The following is a 22,112-nucleotide window of genomic DNA, read 5'->3' on the forward strand; positions in this document are numbered from 1 at the left end:
GGGGACCCCCCCCACCCCCCCACCCCCCCCTCCCGTCGGGCTTGGGGCCGCGCAGCCTCCGCGGGTGCCCGCGCACATCTCTCCCCCGGCTGCGGGTCGCCGCTTGGCAGGGCCGAGGGGCTGCTTGTCAGCGTAGCTTTAAATAATAAATTAAAAAAAATTCTAAATATATATATAGCTTTAAATATACATTGAACATTTTATTTATTATGTATATTTATAGATATCTATTTATTATAGTTATAGATATCTATTTATTATATATATTTTAATAAATGAAGCTATTATATATATTAATAAATAAACGAATATTATATATTAATAAATAAATGGATATTGTATATGAAAATTATGTATATTATTAAATATAATTTATATCTATTTTATATCTATTTCATTTCCCTCTTCGGGGAAAACGGCAAACCGGTGCCCCCCCCTCCCCCCCCCCCCAGCATGTTTCCCTGCTAGTAAAGGCGGCTCCACCTCTGCCAGGGGCTGATTCGCCCGCCAGATTTTAGGATAATTTATGCAGCGACCTGATGAGCCTATTGGGCGGGTAGAGCGCGGTCCTACCTGTTTGGGTGGTTTATTATTTTTTTTTTTTCCCCCTATTTTTTTTTCCCCTTCCCGCTCCCCTCCCCTCCCCGGCAGGCGGGGAGGGGGGGGGGAGGCGGTGGGATTGGCAGGGTCGCCGTTCCCCAGCCTCTCCGGAGGGAACCCGGGGAAGGGAGCGAGCGGTTGGACGCCCATGGATGCGTGGGGGGGCCCCGCACCCCGCTGGAACCGCGGGGCCCGGCTGCTGCTGCTGCTGCTGACCGTGCGGCTGGGCAGCGGGTGAGTACGGCGGGGACCCCCCGCATCGCCCTCCGAACCCCCCCACCGGTCACCTGGGGAGGGGGGAGAGGGATGGGGGCATGCGCGCCCCGAAACTTGGAGGGAACCCCCCCCCCAAAAAATAAAAAAAAGCAAAGGGTCCCGGTGGAGCGGGCGGGGAAAACTTCTGCCGCACCCCGCTCGTTCTCGGAGAGAGTCGGGGGGGTGCGGGGTGAGCGCGGTGCGGGGCGTCCCGCGGGGGGCTGCGCCCCCCCGCAGCGTGGGGCGATGCCGGGCGGGCGCCCGGGACCCGGGAGTTGGTGCCGGGATTTTTTTAAGGGGGGGAGTTACGGGATCGATGCGAGGGGCTGCAGGAGTTTGGTGCGGGGGTGTCACCGCGGTGTAGGACCGCCACAGAGTAACTGGAAGCCATCCGGGGTGTAACCGCGGTGTAGGACCGCCACAGTGTAACAGAAAGCCATCCGGGGGGGGGGGTAACCGCGGAGTTAGGACCACCACAGTGTAACTGGAAGCCATCCGGGGTGTAACCGCGGTGTAGGACCGCCACAGTGTAACTGGAAGCCACCCGGTCGTTCGGCCCCGGTAATAACGCAGGATCGTTCCACAGGTTACCCTCTCCCAAAAATCACAAAAAAGCACCGAAAAGATGTTTAACCGTTGCCCAGCGTGTCTTGCTTTTTAGCCATGGACCATGTGTCTTTCCTTGTAGCCGTGGACCAACCTATTATTCTAAGAGGATATAGCAAATGTGGCAAAAAAAAGAAAAAAAATCTATTAAACATTGTTTATTTAAGTCTGCCAGGCTGTATCCCCCTTCCCCGGGCTGCGTGGTGATTTCTCAGCCTGCGTGGAGCGCGTTGGGCTCCGCTCATCTTCCCCTGCTCGGAAGGCTGCTGTGCTATCCCAGTTAGAAACGCTGCTGATTATGCTTCTCCATTCCTTGTCTTTTAAAACCTTGGCATATGATGGAAATATTTTTCAGAAGCATTGACGGAAATTATAGCAGCGCAGCTGTGCACCTCCGGAATGCGTTTCTTAACAGACGTGTTGTACCTCAGGTGGGAAAGAAACGATCCAGTGGTGTGGGAGAAAAGAACACGCACGCTGAGTGATCAGTTCAAAGACTGAGTTACAAAGGAGGAGGGCTAGCTGGAAAAAAAACTTCTAATTTTGTTTTGTTTGTCAAAGTGTGGCTGTGATTACAGAGCCAGGTGTAGATCATTATGTACCCGTCTCGTTAGCACTTTGAAATAAGTTGAGAAGAAGCCTTTGGTGAGAAGAGGAGGTAACTTCCATGCATTAATTTGTTTTGTGCCTCAGAAGGTCTCAGGTGAAACGGAACCTTTGGTGTAAATACCCACGTGTCTGCGTCAGCTGGTTTCAGGCTTGCCTTTCGTTCAGAGGAAAACGGTGGTTGCTGAGAGTTTTTTCCCTGTTTTTGTTGAAGTGTCCACAAAAGGACATGTTTTCCAGACCCGGATCCTCTGACCTGTGGTGTGAAACAACTCAGGGGTTTGAGGTGTACAGCTCTTAGGAGGTGTAGCACCCGTTAGCAGCTGACCACAAAGTAGGATGGGAGTGGTATTTTTCTACTTCTTTGGGTGCCTTTCTGTAGTTTCAGCCAAAGCTTTTCCTTGAAGTTCGAACTAAACCTCAGGGACAATGCTTTCCCCGAGAACAGACCGGTCTGCACCAGTTCCAGCTGTTTTCCGAAGAACATCTTGCAGGAGTTAGCCCATCTTGCCAACAGACACTGCTGAAGGGCTGCAAACTGCATCGCTCCTGGTAGGCACCTACACACAAATTACTTTGTGAGTGGAGTTGCTACAAGGGTGACTAATGGAGCCAAAGCCTAAGCAAGGGAGTTGGAAGCTGCCTCCAGCCAAGGGTTTCTTCTCTTGACGCGCTGCTCCCAAAGCTGCAGCGTGGCGTTAGACCAAACTTCCTCCACCAAAGGGACTCCTTGCCCCTTAACTCTGCCCCATAAGACTGGTGTTTTCCCCTGGTTCTGCACTGGTGTTTTCCCCTGGTTCTGCACTGGTGTTTTCCCTTGGTTCTGCACAGGCGCCACAAGCAGACCAGCATGGCCAACATCCGTGGTGCAGCTTCACCACTGGGACCTCGAAGGACTTTTTTTTTGTCAATGGCTGACTTCTCTTCTGCAGCAGAAATTGGGCTGTGGGCCTTTCTGTACGGTGTGTGCAGGAGGAGAGCGGTTACCCAGCCGTCACGGCAGTCCCAAGCGTTCAGCAAGCCCATTATTCTCGTGGAACTCCTATAAATAGATAATTCATAGGGAGAGCGCAAGAGCTGACAATATAATTAATATTGCTCCCTTAGTTCTAACCGTTCAGGTGCAGCACAACCGCAGCGTTTCTCCTGATTTATCCAGCTTTCGGTGGTACCTGCTGGGCAGCATCCCAAACGGTATGTTGTGAGCTCAGTTTTGGCCATACCTTCCCTTTAGTTTTGTTCTAAAAAGTAATTATAAGTGCTCCACTGCAAATGAACTGTCAGCAGGTGCAAAGGACAATTAGTGTTTTCTTTCCCATTTCAGAGTACCTCTTAGGCAAATACTTACATAATAAGGGCTACTTTTTCTTCTCTCAGAGACTCCTGGGTCAGAGTTAAGCCTGTCATAGCAACATGGGTTTCTTGATGTTTGGTAGTGGTGATTTACTGTTTCACGTGAACCTCTGTGACGTTTATTCATTATTATCCTCGCTGTTACATGCTTTGTCCATGATGTGACAGTGAAGAACTTGTTGTTTAGCAGCCCCAGTCATTTAAAATACGGTTTATTTTATTAAAAGTTTATTAAGATTTTCTTTTGCTAGTATAAAGTTTAACGAGACAAAAATACTGAGAAATATTTATATTCATTGCGCGTAACTTTCTTACAATGGGTTTGAAGGAAGTCTTCATCCTATGGCAATATATTAAAAAAAAAAAAGGCTTCCATAGCAATTGAACTACTTCATCGATTACTTTTAATTTCCTGTTTGTTAAATACACCTGGGATTAAGCAAGAACCCCCTTGCTACCAATTCAAGCCTTGCTGAGCAGGGTAGAAAAGGTTACAGGTGAGCATCCGTTGGCTTTGACCAACCCTTTCCTGGATACCTAAGCCTGGCCGGGGGCTGACACTGACGCTCACTTCTATTTCTTAACGATTTCTCTGAATGGTAATAATTTGTAAGGCGTAATTCAGAGGCAACTGAATTAACCTGGAGGCGACACAGAAGCCCGGATTTTGTGCTTTTACGCAGGTGAGCCATTTTAATAAGGCTGAAAATAGAGCGGTGAGTTCAGTGGCCCCCTGGCCTATGTGAAAACTTCAGTCTCCGTATCTAAAGTTAAAATGGCAAATCATGCAGCGACAGTGAACTGGCAGAGGTGACTGGAGAGACTGGGATGGCCACCGGGAGCTGACCAGAAGCTCCAGAGAAGAAGGAAATCTCAGTGATATGGCAAAGATGGAAAGAAATAATTTGTAAAATAGTCTTTCAGTGGTGCATGTGTAAGTCGGTAGGATCTGTTGTGATAATCCTGACTGATACCAGGATAAACAGAACTGGAGGGTTTACCCGCGTTTCTGCATCAGGTTTTCAGCGTAACTGTTCCGAGTCCCTGCATAAGAAGTTGATGAGGAGGAGAGCGATGAAGTATTTTGCAGTGTGTCTAGTCTGAGGTTTCTCTGACTTCCAGCCAGTGGATCTGCCTCCTTCTGCTCACTGAAAAAGCCAGATTTTTCTCTTCCAGTTCCACCTGCTACATCTGGCCCAGGCACTGGATCCCACGTCCACCTCTCTGTGGGGAAATCCAGGTCTGTGCTGGTGCCTCTGGTTCTGCAGGGCAACCTCAGGACGCAGACCTGTGGCTGCAGTGGCTCTTCAGCAGCAGAGCGTGGTCTGCAGCAGGGAACCTGGTCACCAAAGCTCATCCTCACCCAGCGTTCAAAAAACGTGTAGATGTTGCACTTTGGGACTTGGTTTAGTAGGCATGGTGGTGTTGGGTTGACGGTTGGACTTGGTGGTCTCAGAGGTCTTTTCCAGCCTTCATGATTCTATGATTCCGTATGTTTCTGTGCACCTCTGCCAAGCTTCGCCTTGAAGAGGACTCGGAGCACCTCCAGTGAATCCTGAAAATTCTCAGAAGAAATTAGCATTTTGGTCAGAAAACATCCTGCTGCCTTTCTCCTTCCAGGCCAGCCTTTCGTGGTAGGTTGTAGCTTGTTTGCTGGGCGAAGCCTCCTTAGCTGTTGGAGGGGAGAAGCTGCGCGGCAGTTCTATGGGTAGCGGTTGTTGAGGGATGAGCGATCTCTTCCGAAATGAAAGTTTTATGCAAACACGAGATACTCTGCGCAGAGTGGAAATTTCCATGGAGTTGGATCTACCTGTGCTACAGTCGTACTAACTGCTGTTAGAAGTGCTTCCCTGGCATACGTGGTTTAAGAGGCAACTTGAGAGCAGCTTGCATTTTTCTCTCAGATGAGTAAAATGAGCTACTTAAATTTCTTCAGGAAATACTGAATCGTTTGTTTAGCCATTTTGTAAATCCTTTCAATTTTTCTTTGAAGAACAGACCTAAAGAATAATTATATAAATATTAGCCTCATTAATGGCAGATACACGCAGAATACTAGCTCCCTACTCCTGCTTCATGCTGCTGAGATACTCTGTCCCAGGATTAGCTCCAGTACTGCTCCAGTCTGCCCCGTAGTCCTTCTCCTTTCTGCCTTGATCCTCAAATCCTTTTCCGGGTCATGCATTCAGCTCTGGGAAGGTGTGAAAGGCTCGTTCTGTGCTTCTAAGTTGATATGCAGTTATTTTTCTTATTTTTAGGAAGAGAGACAGACATAGCGAACAGGAAAGATCTACGGTAACATGAGATGTGTCCCCTTTGGGTTAAATTATTCGAGGTCTTAAATAGATTGTTAGTCCTTTCATTTAATATGGTTTTCTTCTTATTTAAGGCAGTGTACCGTGAGGGATTAAGTCTTACTATTGTTAAGTCTTATTAACATAATATTATGGTCCAATTTATCTTTCAGAGTACAGTTCAGCCAGATGGAATTTATACTAGGAAAAAGTTGTACTATGAAGTATTAATTTAGGTGGCTAACTCCGTCACTACAAGTCACGACAATTTTTTTTTTCATTGTCCAATGCCGTATTTACGAGGCAGAATTAACTATGCAGATGTTTTTAATAACAAAGCACCGTCAGTGCTCTCCCTGGGGGAGAAAGGTGCTTGGTCTCACCAGCATACAGCCAATGAACACCCACTGGGCTGTGTCAGACCTGCAGTGGGTGAGCTCTGGACCTGAGGTTCTTGCCGTGTCGATGTGGGCGTCCAACTGATGGCCTGCGGGATGCGTCCGGCCAGGGACAGCTTGGGCAGCAGGGAATTTCAGCCACCATCTGATGAGGGATGGAATACTCCTTTTGTAAATAGTATATAATACATTTAATATACCATAAATTACAGTGGAGAAGGGATAATTTTGCTTGCAGCAAGAGAGAGAGAGCACGCAAGCTTTTTATGACTTGGTTTAGGTATTTACATTAGCCTTTATGGAGTATATTCACCTCTTTGTACAATTACTCACTAATTTCCTTGACCTTTGGATTCGTCCATAATTGCCTAACATTTCGGTAGACCCCACTCCCCGTATTCCTCTCGGGGACGTGTTGTTGTTGCCTAGGTACTGCAGTTGTATGGCTTTTTCTATGATTGAAAGCCAGATTCACATAGACGCCACAACTGGGGTGCGCAGTTCAGTGCAGGTCCCTGGTTCTGTGGCTCCTTCAGTCTCTACCGATTTCTTTGCCTCCTGAAGAAGAGAAGGCTGCGAGGGGACCTTATAAATGCCTACAAATATCTGCAGGGTGGGGGTCAGGAGGATGGGGCCAAGCTCTTTTCAGTGGTGCCCAGTGACAGGACAAGGGGCAATGGGCACAAACTGAGGCACAGGAAGTTCCAGCTGAACATGAGGAAGAACTTCTTCCCTCTGAGGGTGACGGAGCCCTGGAACAGGCTGCCCAGGGAGGTTGTGGAGTCTCCTTCTCTGGAGATATTCAAGACCCGCCTGGACAAGATCCTGTGCAGCCTACTGTAGGTGACCCTGCTTCGGCAGGGGGGTTGGACTAGATGACCCACAGAGGTCCCTTCCAACCCCTACTATTCTGTGATTCTGTGATTCTGTCAGAGGAGACCTGCTCACGTGTGTGCCAGAACGTGGAAGTATTTCAGATAAGCTTGTTTTTGTGAAGGGCTGCAGCAGATTCCCAGTTACCTGAAGATTTTGTAGGAAATACACAATGAATTGTGATAGAACAAAAATTCACATGGATATGCTGAAATTCCAGCCCAAATGACTAAAAATGCCGTATAAAGGAGAGCTCATTTTACATATTTCTTGAGGTGCTGGTGGCGTTTTAAACCAGAGATCTAACAAAGTGGACTTTGCCATTTGTTGAAAGTTACAGTGAGTGGGGGATGGCATTTAATTAGGGTAACTGCTTTTTATTGAGGCTATGGTTCTCAGCGTTCATTTATGGTAGGTTTGTTTTTGAGTCTGATTCCACTGTGGAAAGTGTTGTTTGGATGAAGGCACTTAACCCCTCAGCAATATATCGGTCCGTTCTCAACTTGGTGACAATGAACCTTTCATCAGTGACGCGCAGACAGAGATCTGCGGTCTCCTGAGCAGGGTGCTGACACGGGGCACGTGGATTTACGTGTGTCTCTCTGTACGTGAGGATCCTGGCCTGAGACTCCCAGCAGATCTGGTACTGCCATGGTTAGTACATGCTTCAGATACCCAGCAAGGTGACGCCTTCTCATCCTCATGTCCTTCCTTGGCAGTTTGGGGATACCTTGTTCTTCATTTCGTACCGTTTGTCCCTTTTAAGTTATATCTGCTTAGGCTCTATAATTTGCTGCTGTTATCCTTGTACCTTCTGTTCCCTGAATCTTCAAGGCCAGGTTGGACGGGGCTCTGAGCAACATGATGTAGTTGAACATGTCCCTGCTCACTGCAGGGGGTTGGGCTAGATGACCTCTAAAGGTCCTTTCCAACCCAAACCATTCAGTGATTCATTTATTCCCTGCTGTTTGGTCTGGATGAACAGTGGAATATGGCTGTTTCCATCTTAGTTGTTTGACTGCGTGGTCTGGCCAAAACCCACAAAGAAGACAAAACTTACCCGTTGAGAAGATAAGACTTACCAATTTACATTTCCAGGTTTCATTCAAATCCACCTGAAATAAATCTCCCTAAGAATTTTAGTAGGTTTAGACTTCAGTTTCAGTCAAGACAGTGCAGATTATCCTAAGGCCCACTCTATCTTTCTGCTGAATTTTATTTTTCTTTGTGGCATGCAACGGCTGGAAGGCTTTCCTTAGAAGACATTTTGTTAAGGCAGATGAATTTATATTTGTCTAAAAATTTTACAACAATAAAATGCTCTTGATCTCTAAGATTTAAATACAGTTGGCATAAGGGTCCCTAATATTTTTTCAGCTAGCATTAGAAATGTTTGCACTAGAAAAAAGGAAGGATTGACTTACTGAAGATAATGGGTACTTTCAAGTACTTTGCAGGACAAAGAACAGCTTGAAGGTATTGTAGCAATGATTTTCTCGGAACAGAGGAAGAGATGTACTTACATTGCAAATGTGGGTGCTACGGTCAATAAGTCATCTGGTTTTTGCAAGCAAAGAGGAAACACACAACACAGTCGTGAAGTTTGTAATCAGAACATGGCATAACTGATGCGAGGAAAGGAAAGTGAGAAGAGCACCCTATTTCCTCGCTTGTCTGGGGTGGAGCAAGAACCGCTCAGAGCATCAGGAATGGCCATGTTAGCACAGCCTTTCCTGAAGACAATTTATTTTTTTCCATGCTGAAAGATTGTTTTTACCAAGTTTATCTGTCAGGGACCTGGAGAGGCTGGGGAATGTGTTGACGGGAATGTTACAAAATTCTGTCAAGCTGGCCAGGCAGGAGCATTTGACGGAGCCCTGGCCCAGGCTGCCCAAGGAGGCTGTGGAGTCTCCTTCTCTGGAGATGTTCCAGACCCGCCTGGACACGGTGCTGTGCAGCCTGGTCTGGGTGACCCTGCTTCGGCAGGGGGTTGGACTGGGTGACCCACAGAGGACCCTGCCAACCCCCATCATTCTGTGATTCACCCAGTGAGGAAAGGGCTGCTCAGCCTGGAGAAGAGCTGGCTCTGGGAGTCCCAGCAGCAGCCCCTGCCACTTACGGGGCGGCAGTCGGAAGACAGAGATCGTCTCTTTGCAGTGGTAAGAGGGTGAGGAACAGTGGTGATAAATTGCAACAGGGGAAATCTCAGCTAGGTATAGAAAAAAAACATTCACCCGGAGGATAATGAAACAGTGGAAGAAGTTGTTCAGTGAGGTTGTGGGATCTCTGTCTGTGGAATTTTCAAAGACCCAACTGGACTAAGCTCAAAGCATCCTGGTCTGAATTCAGTATTGGCCCTCCTCGGAGTAGAAGTCAGCTTCGCAAGATCCCTTCTAAATTGCATGATTCTGTGGAAAATGGCAGGAATTGGCTTGGGGGAGGGTGTTCAGGTTTGGGTTTTGTTTTTTTTTTTAATATGGTTTGCTATGTTACTTGTGCAAGGTTCTTGCTCTCTATTGTACAGCAGAAAAGAGAGGGACGCAGAAGCAGGTAGCTGTCTCCAGCAGGTCTACAAAACTGGGAAGAATATTTTTGTGACCACATATGGAGGTAAAGAGCTATTTTTACTGAGATGGTCAAAGTGAGATCACTACACTAATCAGGCTGAATATGTCTGAGGATCCAGCAGCTGTGAACTGGCACAGTGGATTACCTGCGCTTGGATGGACAGATGTGAGGAAAATTTTCAATTGATTTCTGGACTGTGGCATGATGGGAATAGAGGTGGCAGTTGTGCTGGTATGTCAATATTCGGATGAACTTTCAAAGAGAGGAGATGAAGTCTGTGTTATATGAGAAGACTGATGGATGAAGAATATCTGTGATGATTTGAGTCTAGATGATAATTTTTTTGAGATCTTTAAAAGCCATTTGAGTTAATAACAAATTTGACCAGTGTCATTTCAAATAGTATGTAGCATTATCTGGAAGTTGACTTGAAGGAGAGAAGTTTGTGTGGATCTCAGAACAAAATTGTTCATCTGGAACACATCTTTAACAACACCCGTTGTTCTTAACATTAAAAATTCCCATTTCTGTAAATCTTCTTTGCAGACAGGTGGTGCCTTTAATAAGAGTTCAGAGTCCAGTCTGGTTGTATCGCTCAGTAGTTTCTGTGCGGATTAGTTTCTGTTATGTTAGCGTCACAGAGACGTTGAACATCGTTTCGTAAGAAACGTGGCAACGCTTTGAAGAGAAGGTTTTGCTGGGACGAAGATTAATTGCGCAGAAGTTCTTGTGCGTGGGAGAAGACGTTTCACATCTTTCAGAGCTGTGCTTCAAAGCTGTAAGGACTCCAAAGAGCTCGATCGCCTGATGGCTGTGATATGCATTAAGGTATCACCAGTTTGATAGCCTAAACACTCCGACACCGAGGCAACACTTTTCATTAGGGGGAATGAACAGCAGAGGTACCTGCTTTTATTCTGTTAGCGCTGGGATTGTGCAGCGTTTCTTTAAACAAAGATTTACTTATTTAATGATAAGTGAGTTTATGCAGCTTACCCTAAAAAGCTAATGTTTCTTTCTGTATAAGAATCTCTAATGTTTTTTCCACACTTTTCCTGATAATTTTCCTGCTGACTTCAGGTCAAATTCATCCCTTCAGTAACAACTCAGTAGGGAGAAGGGAAAGAGGAAACAGGGCAGGAAATTCTAAATAGCCAGACAAATATGAGGTTAGAGAAGGCAAGAGCACAAGACAGTACGTGTATCCAGAAGAAGAATCAATCTAACAGTGTGTGGTAGGTATACTGGAAAAAAATATGTAGGGAATAAGTAAAACATACTTCAGTGGGAGAGGGAAATACATTTTTGACACGCAGAAGAATATGCCGAGGTCTGGCAAGGCAGGAGGAGGGGAAAGGAGGTTGAGAAAAGCATCTGAGATGGAATGAGTGGAGGCAAGCTAAAAGAGAGTTTTGTCAAGAGAGTGTCTAAACCAGTTTAGGAAGGGTGAAGATGGAGGAATACAACATGGGTGACTCTATATCCCACAGTGTTAAGAGCAAGCAGTGCTTTCTGGGAATTATTTTCAGTTAGCTGCATTGCTTTGCTTGCAGTTACACTTATTTTCCCCAAAATTTTCTGGGATGAATAGAGCATATCAGTGAAGAAGATGACAATGAACTGCAAAAGAGAGTTAATTTCTGCAGAGACGTGGTAGAACTGAAGAGTATGAAGTCAGCCATCAAGTTTGGAGGGTAAAGCTTGAGAGATGTTTAAGCCATCCATTACTGACAGCTAGCAGTGGCAGTAAGCTTGCAAGAAAATCTTCTGGAAAAAAAAAAAAAGTAATTTTGTCTTAATGTAGCAGTCACGACTATGTGGTCCTGCTGCTATTGCTGCTACTGAAAAGAAGTAATATTTGTGTATGTGTAGGAGTCCTAATCCTTCTTCAGCTTCTGAAGGACACTACAAGCCTGTCCAAGGTCCTTGTTTTATCTTAGGAATATCCAAGGAAATATGTAAATACCTGTTTTAAATTGCTGACATAAGAGTAATGACTCATTCCTTCCATGTTGAAGTTGCTTTTTGCTCTCTCTGTAAGGAATTTTCTTCTGTCTCAGGCACTGCTTAAACTTCTCATCCTTCTAGAGTCCAGATTTTCATCTGCATCTGGTCCTGTGCCTTGGCCATTCACGTGGCATGTGCCCAAGTACTTGGCTTTTTATTTAGCTGCTTAAGAATCGTCACCAGCCTTTGTAAAAATGTCTGACTGCATGTTGGGGGAGCAGTGACCATGTCTGGGGTTTTTTTCAGCAGTGCTTTAGATCTTTTTTCCTGTGTGGAATTTGGCTAGCTCAGATGATTATATAATTACAGATATGTTATTATATTATATATATTATATATAATTATACTTTATATTATATATAATGTATAGTATATAATATTATGACTATAAATAAATATTATATAATATTAAACTTTATAAAATATATAAAATATATAATTATATCTTAAGGGTGGGTGTCAGGAGGATGGGGCCAGACTCTTTCCAGTGGTGCCCAGCGACAGGACAAGGGGCAATGGGCACAAACTGAGGCACAGGAAGTTCCGTCTGAACATGAGGAAGAACTTCTTCCCTCTGAGGGTGACGGAGCCCTGGCCCAGGCTGCCCAGGGAGGCTGTGGAGTCTCCTTCTCTGGAGATATTCCAGCCCCGCCTGGCCGCGGTGCTGTGCAGCCTGCTCTGGGTGACCCTGCTTGGGCAGGGGGTTGGGCTGGGTGACCCACAGAGGGCCCTGCCAACCCCGACCGTGCTGGGATTCTGTGAGCTCTGGACTCTTCTTGATGGGGCCATGAAGAGCACTTCTTTACCACATACAAACATATCATGCGGTGTTCTGGAGTGAAGGAGCATCTGGTTAGATGTCTGATGGGTTGGAAACCTTCCCTGGAAGCCTTGTCTGTGTCATCTGACTTCTCAGGACGCATAGTCTAGTTAAATGCAGTACTTTGGCAAACCTCTAAAGCTGTATTGTTGCTAACAAAGTAATCTCCCACATTTCCAATTTGGGAAACATTACCATTTTGTCTGATAGTTCAGAGAAATAGCTGCTTTTTTTTTTTTTTCCAAGTACTGGAAAATGAAGGCTAAATTGTATTACCCTTAGACAAAGGACAGAAATATGCTGGGAAGCACATCAGTGAATAACAGCTGTCTTAAGGCATATTTCTTGATTTAGATAAGCATCACTGTGCCCTACTCCTGGATCAGTAAAACTCCCGAAGCGACTGCTTTTGGCTGCTACTGGAGAAGATCCTCAGCTAAATGAAGTAACACAACTAGCCTCCAGGTTTTCATTTACGTGTGTAAGGCAGAAAGGAGAATGGTGTGTTCCTTTCAGCTCTTTTGGCAGAGAAATTACCTGAAGCACTGACTTTCCTTCTTATTTATTTATGAAATGGTCATCAGAGTGTTCGTTGTATGGAAGGATCACTTGATCTCGAAGTAGACAAAGCCACTGTGCAGGTTGTTCAAACCTCAGGGCCAGTAAGGGCTCGGCTGAGTTCACAGAATCACAGAATAGTAGGGGTTGGAAGGGACCTCTGTGGGTCATCTACTCCAACCCTCCTGCCGAAGCAGGGTCACCTACAGCAGGCTGCACAGGACCGCGTCCAGGCAGGTCTTGAATATCTCCAGAGAAGGAGACTCCACAACCTCCCTGGGCAGCCTGTTCCAGTGCTCCGTCACCCTCAGAGGGAAGAAGTTCTTCCTCATGTTCAGAGTTGGTTGTGCACAGGCGTGAGGTGTTGGTGGAGGTACCAGGGTCCCTGCCCAGGCTTTGCTGGTTCTCCAGAAGTCTATGGGTTCCCCATAAATCAACCCTGCCTGGAGGACTGGGTACCTTCAGGTGTGTGGGGTGGGAACAGGAGCCTGGGAGTGGGCAGCTAAATTCACCCTTAGTGATGTCGGAATACTCCAACCTATGCTGTATGTGTCCTTCTACGCGCAATACTTGGATACGCATGGCGCAGATGGCAGTAGGAGCATTCTCACTACATCCTGATTTTTTTCCAGTTCATTACATAACCTGACAGATGTTAATTGCAACTTAAAGCTCATCTGGTTGGTTTTTCTCATATTCAAAGGAGAACAAAGACCTGTGATATTAGTGCCTGAAGATGAGCGTGTTGCCTGATGTTGAAAAGACTTATTTAGTCATTAGTCACTTGTGCTCAGGGATTTATTAGTCATGGTAATGTCTCCAATTAGTTGAAGGACAGAGAGCATAATTAGGGCACTTTTTGCCTAATTACTCTTAACTGTGTACATGCAGTTTACTGTGGAGCTTATGAGCCTAGCTGAAGTGTTGTAACAACAAGCGTGTTAGGAAGTAAGGTCTCTTTCTTATTTATAAAATCATTAAAATTAGGATTAACACCTGCAGTAATAGATGTGAGAAAGCGTCATGCCATGGAACAGAAATGTTTTAATATTTGATGACATATTTTTCTTCTAAATCATTGTCTCTCCAGATATTCTGAAGAAGACCTACTGAGTGAACTTTATTGCAAAAAAACTCATTTCACAATAAATGGAAAGAGGATCAACTGTTATGTTCTGTGTATAGTGAAATAACCTTTAGATGAACTTGGGGAGGAAAAGAATTTCTCTTTAATTAAGTTTGCCTTTCTTCCTGGGGTTGTGAGGGGGGGGGGAAGTGCTGCTGTTAAAGTGAGAGTGGAGTTAATTGACATTAATCCTCATGGGTTTGTTAGACTTATTTCAACTGCAAAGAAGTAAAAAGGTGCTGAGCCCAAGTTAACTGTTGCTAAATATTTGAGCGGCGTACCTGAATTTAACATTTTATCTTCCGGCTTGGAAGGAAGTTTGCTGTCTTCTGTCTTTCCTTCTGCTCCACTCCAAACCCTGGAGAGAAAGCTGGACTTAGCAATGTGAGACACGCCGAAGCTCGGGTAGAAGGTCAGCAGTTTTGATCCATCTGGTTTTCCAAAGGGAGGGATTCGTTAAAGAACATGGTCAGGCAACCTGGGTTAGATCCTGACGAGACCATCTCAGCTGATCCTGCCAACTGTGCAAATCTGCAGGGGTTTCTGCCTTTGCAACAGAGTAGTTCAAATCTGTTTGGTGTGACAGAGATCGGTAACTCAGATTCCAAGAAATGAATGTGCACACGGTGTCTCTCCTGCTGCCTAGGTGCTCTTTTGGGGGAGCTTTACGCATCTCGCTCAAAAACCTCTGGATTGAGCGTTCGGGTTGGCGGGTGGTGTGTGCTCTGCTTCGAGGGCATTCGAAAGACTTTCTCCATATCCTGGTCGCTTCCTTTCTCCAGCCAGCATCATTCTGTTCTCATCTCAGTCCTGTGGCTGCCCATCAGAGGCTGCGGCTTAGGAATCAGACGTGTAGAACTGGGTGCCATCAGCACTGCAGAGATCACAGCCCTTTTTCGCATGCTTGGTGGTCTTGGGCACATTTTAAAGAAGAGTTAGAAAGATGATATTCTGATAGTGAGATGGGTTAATCACAGTCAATCATCTCTGCAAAGGGCAGTAAGGTAGGAATAGAGAGAGTAAGAATAGCTCCTTTTACCGTGTAGAACAGCGATGGTCTGGTTCCTCCATGTTTGTTTATATTCATTTTGATTTGCGTTGGTTCCTTTGCTGGTCTGACTTATAGATTCGTGAGCCACCAGCTCTAGTTAACCTGGTGTACTGGTATGGAAGTCTAACGTGCTGCTTTTCTAGCAGTTGGCACTTTTTTCAGTGTACAGTATTTTCTGGATAAAACCCGATAGTTCCATGTAAATAGTAGGAAATGTGCATTTGAAGCCAAGACTTCTTGTCAGACACTAAGTAAAGAAATGCTGCCTCTAATAAAAGTGCCTCCCTAAATGGACTGACTTAGTAGTGGCTGGAAAACGTTGGGATAGAATTTTTCCTTCTGCCGGTGGAATTGCCTTATTAATAGCTTTAAGCTGTCAGTGTCCTCATCTGCATACCTCTTTGTAGTTCAGAGTTTTAGAATTGGAGGAGGACCAGAGGTCCTCCAACCAAGCAAGACAGAAAGTGAAAATCTGAAATGTATTTGTGTTTTTTTTCTCATTAATTTCTGGTTTATTTAAATGCAGTAAATAATGGAAAAGAGAGAGGTGGAGAGCGGGTTGTTTTCATTGTGCAGTTTCCATCCTTGGTGGTCTGCAAGACTCAACCTAATCAAGCCCTGAGCAACCTGCTGTGACCTCAGAGCTGGCCCTGCTTGGAGCAGGAGGCCGGACTAGAGACCTCCCGCGATCCTTTCCCACCTAAGTTGTCCTGTGAATCTAGAAATAAGATTAAGGACTCTTAAAAATGTCGGGCTGTTGGAGTGAGTGTGAGTGGAGGCAAGTCCTCTTGGGTGTAGGCGGGAATGGTGTGACCTCTTGTACTTTTCATTTTGGCTAAATCTCTTCTGTCCTTAGTAGCGACTGCGGAAAGAACATTAAAACAGGACGTAACTGTGTAATCATCACTTCAAATTCTCTGCCGGTAATTGGGCTGATCCCGAGAGCCGGGTGCCCTGGGTCTGCACAGAGCCCTGGTGGTTTCACTGCATTTTCTGCTGTTTGTGGGATGGAGGGCAAAAAAGAGGAAGAAGAGGAGGTCGGTTTTGCGGTGGCCGTGTGTCTTTCCGTAGAGAGCTGCTTATGAATAAAGTTTTACTCATCGTCATCTTAATGCCCCTGGGGAAAGACTGGGATTGACTCTGCACTCTTAGCAACCTAATTTATATAGTAATTAGATGACGTAAAGTGCAAGCAGACCAAAAATATATTATAAAAAGCCACTTGGTAACAAAACGTGAAAGAGAAGGCAGCAGGTAGCTTCGAGGGGAGAAAGAGCGTCCATTTGCGAAATTTCGCTTCCTACTTCTTTTAGTGCTCCCATTAGTGGGATCCTGCTAATGGGAAATGTTAAATATTTAATACCTGACATTTCTATAATGCCTACGTGGTGCAGTAAAGATTTAAGTATTGTACAGCACATTTCAATTTAGAAGAACGAAAGCACTTTTCGGGCGGTTACATGGGAGCCGTCACTGAACCTTGTATTCAGATTGTATTCCAGCTGTGACAGACTCTGGTGACTGGTTGGCTGCGGGCTGGGGGTGGAAGTCCTGGTAGTGCCTGGCAGTGCCTTTCATCCGTCCCCTGGGAACCTGCTGAGCTGTGGCGAGCTCCCTGATGCGCGTCCCAAATTCAGCAGGCGTGCCAAAACCTCCGGGCAGTTTCCACAGCTGTGATAGTCCTGATTTCCAGTGAGACTTGCCAGTGTCATCTGAGGGGTGACGCGAGGTCTTGTGAAAGCAGACTGTGTTGGTGGGTTCCCGGGCAGGAGTGCCATGAAAGCCAGGCATGCCTCCTCCATCGCTCTCCTGTCCTGGCTTTCCCTGTTCATTCCCCCAAAGGCATAGTGTTGTCTCCACGTGGAACGTGCTGGCAGTCTTCACAGAATCACAGACTGGTCGGGGTTGGCAGGGCCCTCTGTGGGTCACCCAGCCCAACCCCCTGCCCAAGCAGGGTCACCCAGAGCAGGCTGCACAGGACCTTGTCCAGGCGGGGCTGGAATATCTCCAGAGAAGGAGACTCCACAGCCTCCCTGGGCAGCCTGGGTCAGGGCTCCGTCACCCTCAGAGGGAAGAAGTTCTTCCTCGGGTTCAGCTGGAGCTTCCTCTGCTTCAGTTTGTGCCCGTTGCCCCTTGTCCTGTCGCTGGGCACCACTGGACAGAGTCTGGCCCCGTCCTCCTGACCCCCACCCTGCAGATATTTATAAGCATTTCTAAGGTCCCCTCTCAGCCTTCTCTTCTCCAGGCTGAACAAGCCCAGCTCCCTCAACCTCTCCTCGTAGGAAAAATGCTCCAGTCCCCTCATCATCCTCGTAGCCCTGTGCTGGACTCTCTGCAGTATCTTCGTTCCTGTAGGAAATTTACTGAAATATTACACGCTTAGATTTGAGGGCAGAGTATGCCCGTGTAATTCATAAGCCCTTAGATCCCTCTAATAACACATAAGTAACATTTTTAGTTTTGATGTACGATACAAATTGGTACGAGGACAGTAATTTAATTCCGTCCTTTTACTGGAATATCTGTGCCTATGTTAACGCTGGACCTGATTTATGCGGATCGCAAAGGTTCTGTAATAGCTGCTAGCCGGTGTCGCTTTGTGAAGACACGCGGTGGCCTCTCGGAGCTCCTGCTATCAGGCTGGTGCACTTTGCTCCACTCCAAGCCCATAGCAGTTCCCTGAAATAAGCTGAGTGAGTAATATAGGTGGCAAACTTTAGCACAGGAGGAATACTTAAGTCCGCATTCATTTGATTGAAATGGGGAGAAAGCTGCTTCCAGGCATGCTTTCACCTTTCGGTGATATCTGAGTGAATCTGGAGGCGCAACCAAGGTACTGCGATTTTTTCCTAATGACTTAGTGATTATCTTTGTATTGCTGCTTACCTAATATAAAGATAGGCAGTACATGAATATGTGTTTTCCTTGTGTATTAGTTTCATCTTGATAAAATAGGTAGCTAAGTAATGATCTTCTTAACCGAAAGGAGTGGGGCAGCATTTTAACGACACCACGGCTACGTGCAGATCCATAACTGACGCCCGACTGCAGCTTCTAGGAAGGATTCTTCGTAGCACGTGGACGTCCTCTTTGTTTGCTTTCTTAAGATTTTGATGAAGTTGAATACGTATATGAGTCTTATTTTTTTATGTCATAGCTAGAACGGAGGCTGCTAGGAAGGAGAGTCTGCTAATGTTCTTGACACCAAGATGCATCTATTACCAAGATGAAGCATCTCTTAGGAATATCAGTACCACGAGCTGAAAATGGAATACATGTAGGGAAAAGCTTGGGAATTACATTCCGTGTTTTAAAACGGGAAAAGGCTGACAGCAAGAGGGTGCCTGCTGCTGCTTTCACGGGTTTGACTCATGGCTCGAGTTTCTCTGCGTGGGTGAGGTGTTAATGCCTCTCCTGACATGTTTATGAGCTCACGCTCTCTGCTGCCGTAAAACCAAATGTTGGTGGTTTAAATAAGGCCCTGCGCCTTGCTGTAGGCACCGGCATGCATCTGGGTTTTTATAAAGTACTCTTAATAGCATTCAATATTTTATCAGTTTCTTCTTCACATCTTGTGTGTTTAGTTTCACTGGTTGGGTTTCTCAACCTTGGGTTTTTTTTTATTTATTCAACACAGAGCTGATAAAGCAGATGATGAGGATGATGAAGATCTAACGGTGAATAAAACATGGGTCCTTGCACCGAAGATTCATGGTGGGGATGTGACTCACATACTGGACTCCTTGCTTCAAGGGTATGACAACAAGCTGCGGCCGGACATTGGAGGTAAGCCCAGAAAGCAGTGCAGTACTCAGAAAATGTGAACCAGAGATAGCGTGCATTTTGTCAAAGTCGGCACAAATCCTCTTAATGCAATTTTAAAAACTTAATATAGCAAGAAAAATGGAACAGCAATGAAATGCAGTGGTTTTCTGGAACTGCTAGAAGTAGTGTTCTGTGCAAGAGTAGATTTTTTGTGTTTTATTTACAATCTCTTTTTCTTAGGTAAAACATTGCATTTTGGGGACAGTGGGCAATCTGTAATAAATAATTAAAAGGCAATTGTAGTTTGCTTTGTTTGACTAAGAGCTTCTGACAGAAAGAGTTGTAGCTATAAACCAGCCATGGTTATTTACAAATTTGATCCTGAGTCTGTAGGAGTTTGTTAAAGAATTATTCCTAGATATTTTTGCTCTTACTGTAGAAAATGCCTTGTAAGTGTGTATTTTGAGCAAATTTGACTGAACCCAGTTCTCTTCTTCCTTTAGCTCAGATTTTGAAAAACTTTGTAAGAATCTAAAAATATAACTAGGACTGTATGTTTTCTAGAGGAATACAGGAAGGAAGACTGCTTTACTAGAGATCAAACTTTGCAGCCAGTAGGAAGGCAGTTTTGTCTTTCAGTAGTCAAAGCACCAATTTGCCTGTAACTATTAAGTGTCAACATTTGGAAGAATCTTGTGTTGAAAACATGGAATACATGAAACCTCGCCAGCTCTTGTCTACAACATGCGAGCTGGATCAAACTAGGAAAAATAATTCATTTTCTCTGAGCTTGTTTCCTGAACTGTGAAGGGAGAGATGGAGGACCTGATTATTTGTTAAATACTTGGCATTCCCTACCAAAGGAATGCTACGTAAGTCTGTAAGCTGCTTACACGATAAACAATACAGCAATCTAGACTTGCTTCATTTCTGTAGGAGAAGAGAGATGCAATCTCAAACTAAGTATTTTCTTTTGAAAGCTTCTGACAAACTGTTTTCTTCCCCAAATTTCTTAGTTCTGTTCTGTTGTTGACTGTTACCCTAAAGACGTTGAACGGCAATTTTTCTCTCACTGTCGTAATATAATCACATGTGAATCTCATGAAGTTTTTCATCTTTGCCTTCATGTTCATTTCATTGAGTTACTGCAAACATTTAGACAAAAAGAAAGGTCTTCCAGCATATTTTTCCTTAAATTCTCGACATGTGATGGATGTATAGCACTACTTTTTTTTCCCGACGACTTGATGTAGCAGACAGCAAAGGGATTATAAGGGAATGAACTGTCTCCACCAGGATTCCTTCTGATGATGAGCTGGTGGGTGGGGATGGAAGGAAAGAGAATCTTGTTTCTTTTCTCTCCTCATAAAACTTTGAAATAAATGGATGGAAAACGGAGGAAGAGGAGTTTATTTTGACATGCTAAATGGATTTAGAAGGGCAAGGAAGAATTTTGGTGTAATCCTTACCTTTGCTTTTCTGATTATGTACCGAGTCTCGATAGGGAAAGAAATCTGCCTTTTTATGAGTAAATCAGTGTACAACTTTTTATATTCCGAGTATTGGTTCCTGAAAGAAGACACTTGGTTCTAGCTTCTTTCACACAGATGCTCCTTTCCTTTTTCTTCTTCGCTTTCTCAGTGCAGTACTTTTGTCTGACCTTTGCCATCTGGGACCTGCCTCCATCCGATGCATTAACACGTCAGGTTCATGAATATCAGCCAAATGCGAGCAGAAGATGTTTGGGGGCATTTGCTTTGTTGCCAGAACAAATGTCAAGACTTACTCTTGTCTGGACAGAGGGGAGGTTGCAGACCGCTGCCACATGGCAGAAATTCTGGACAACCTAAGATGGAATTTCCAGCTTCGAGTGCAGGCAACGCATTCTGGCCAGCTGCTTTGGAACTGCAGCAGATATTGAACAGACAGAACCCCAAAATCAGGCCATAGTGCATTCATCTTAGTCTGCTTCAATTATGTGGGTAAAATCTGGTGTCAGATTCCACATCTTCAGAGTACACGTCAGTACTTGTACAACAAGGTTATTGAGCTGGAATTCTAATTAGCTTTCAAAGCAAGAATATCCCGGAGAGCATTTTTACTATTGAATTACAAAGCTCAGTTACAATAACAACATTTTTTTTTTAAACCTGGACTTTTTGGGTTTGAGTAGCCGAGCAGAATTTTGTTTTCTTCCTGATCTTGACACAGAATTTCAGCATCTCATTGTGAAATAAGGGGTTTCATTGTTAAACGTGCAGTTAGTTGAGGGAGATGATAAAGGAGAGCCAAATGAACACTGAAATGTCAGAGGCAATACTGAAATTTAATTGGAAAACACAACACTGTCTTTTTCTGTTTGTCTCATTCAAATATCCACGAGGTGTGGTGATTTTTTTAACTCCTACCCTTTCCTCTATTAATCTTACTAATGTTAACTCAGTTTATGTAATCTACTTTGAGGTGTTTGAAGCATAAAGGAACTGGTATTAAAGTACCTTCCGCTCAGCATGAAATGGTAGTAGTTACCAGATGAAATCTCTTATCCGTAGTAGAAATGCCTTGAATCACAGATACCACCTTGGAGCGTTGATAAAGGAGTATTATTCTCACTGCAATGTTACCTTTTGGCTACCTGGTTTTATAATCACCCTGTTTTAGCTTCAGTGCTACATCAAACCAGCTGTTGTTTTACAACTGTCTTTTTTAAAGGAAAGAATTCTGGCTGCACCCTGTTCTATCTTTCACCCCTTAGGGACACAGATGTATTAATATTAGCCTAGCAATGTACAGCACATTTTTCCATCTATGTCTCTTGTCCGATGTTGCGTATTATATGAGAGAAACACAACTGATCAATCTGAAATTTTAATTAAAAATAGGGGATAATCATCACATATCTACAACTCTAATGGAGTGTTTTCAATCAACAGTTTGGTGAGTCAGCGTTGATAGAATGTTAAGAATGATGAGGATGATAGCTTGTGGATGTAGAGAAATTGGATACCTAGAGAAAGCTGGGTAGTTGTAATTGCCCAGTAAGCAGGGCATGGGTAGGTAATTGCATCTCAGTGCACTAATGGGAAAAGTCAGGTACTCGGGGTTATAAAGGATACGGGAACAAAATATGGACTTTCAAGAGACTAATAGAAGCATTAATTCTGAAGAGATAAGGATATTAGGGGGATATTCTGTTGAACAGGTGCTCTTAGTGCAGCCTTGATGAAAGGAT

General features: G+C 44.8%; 1 protein-coding gene across 1 annotated transcript in view; it reads left to right on the forward strand.

Annotated features, from left to right (window-relative positions):
* Positions 1-553: 553 nt before the first annotated feature.
* GABRG1 (gamma-aminobutyric acid type A receptor subunit gamma1) overlaps positions 554-22,112 on the forward strand; it is a 60,461-nt gene continuing 38,902 nt past the window's right edge. Inside the window, exons 1-2 of the mRNA XM_075422046.1 lie at positions 554-834; positions 18,753-18,901. Of these exons, the coding sequence (XP_075278161.1) occupies positions 749-834; positions 18,753-18,901 (235 nt within the window). The 5' untranslated portion in view covers positions 554-748. The remainder of the gene's footprint in view (positions 835-18,752; positions 18,902-22,112) is intronic.

This window comes from Opisthocomus hoazin, chromosome 5 (genome assembly GCF_030867145.1).
Source record: "Opisthocomus hoazin isolate bOpiHoa1 chromosome 5, bOpiHoa1.hap1, whole genome shotgun sequence".
NCBI lineage: Eukaryota > Metazoa > Chordata > Aves > Opisthocomiformes > Opisthocomidae > Opisthocomus > Opisthocomus hoazin.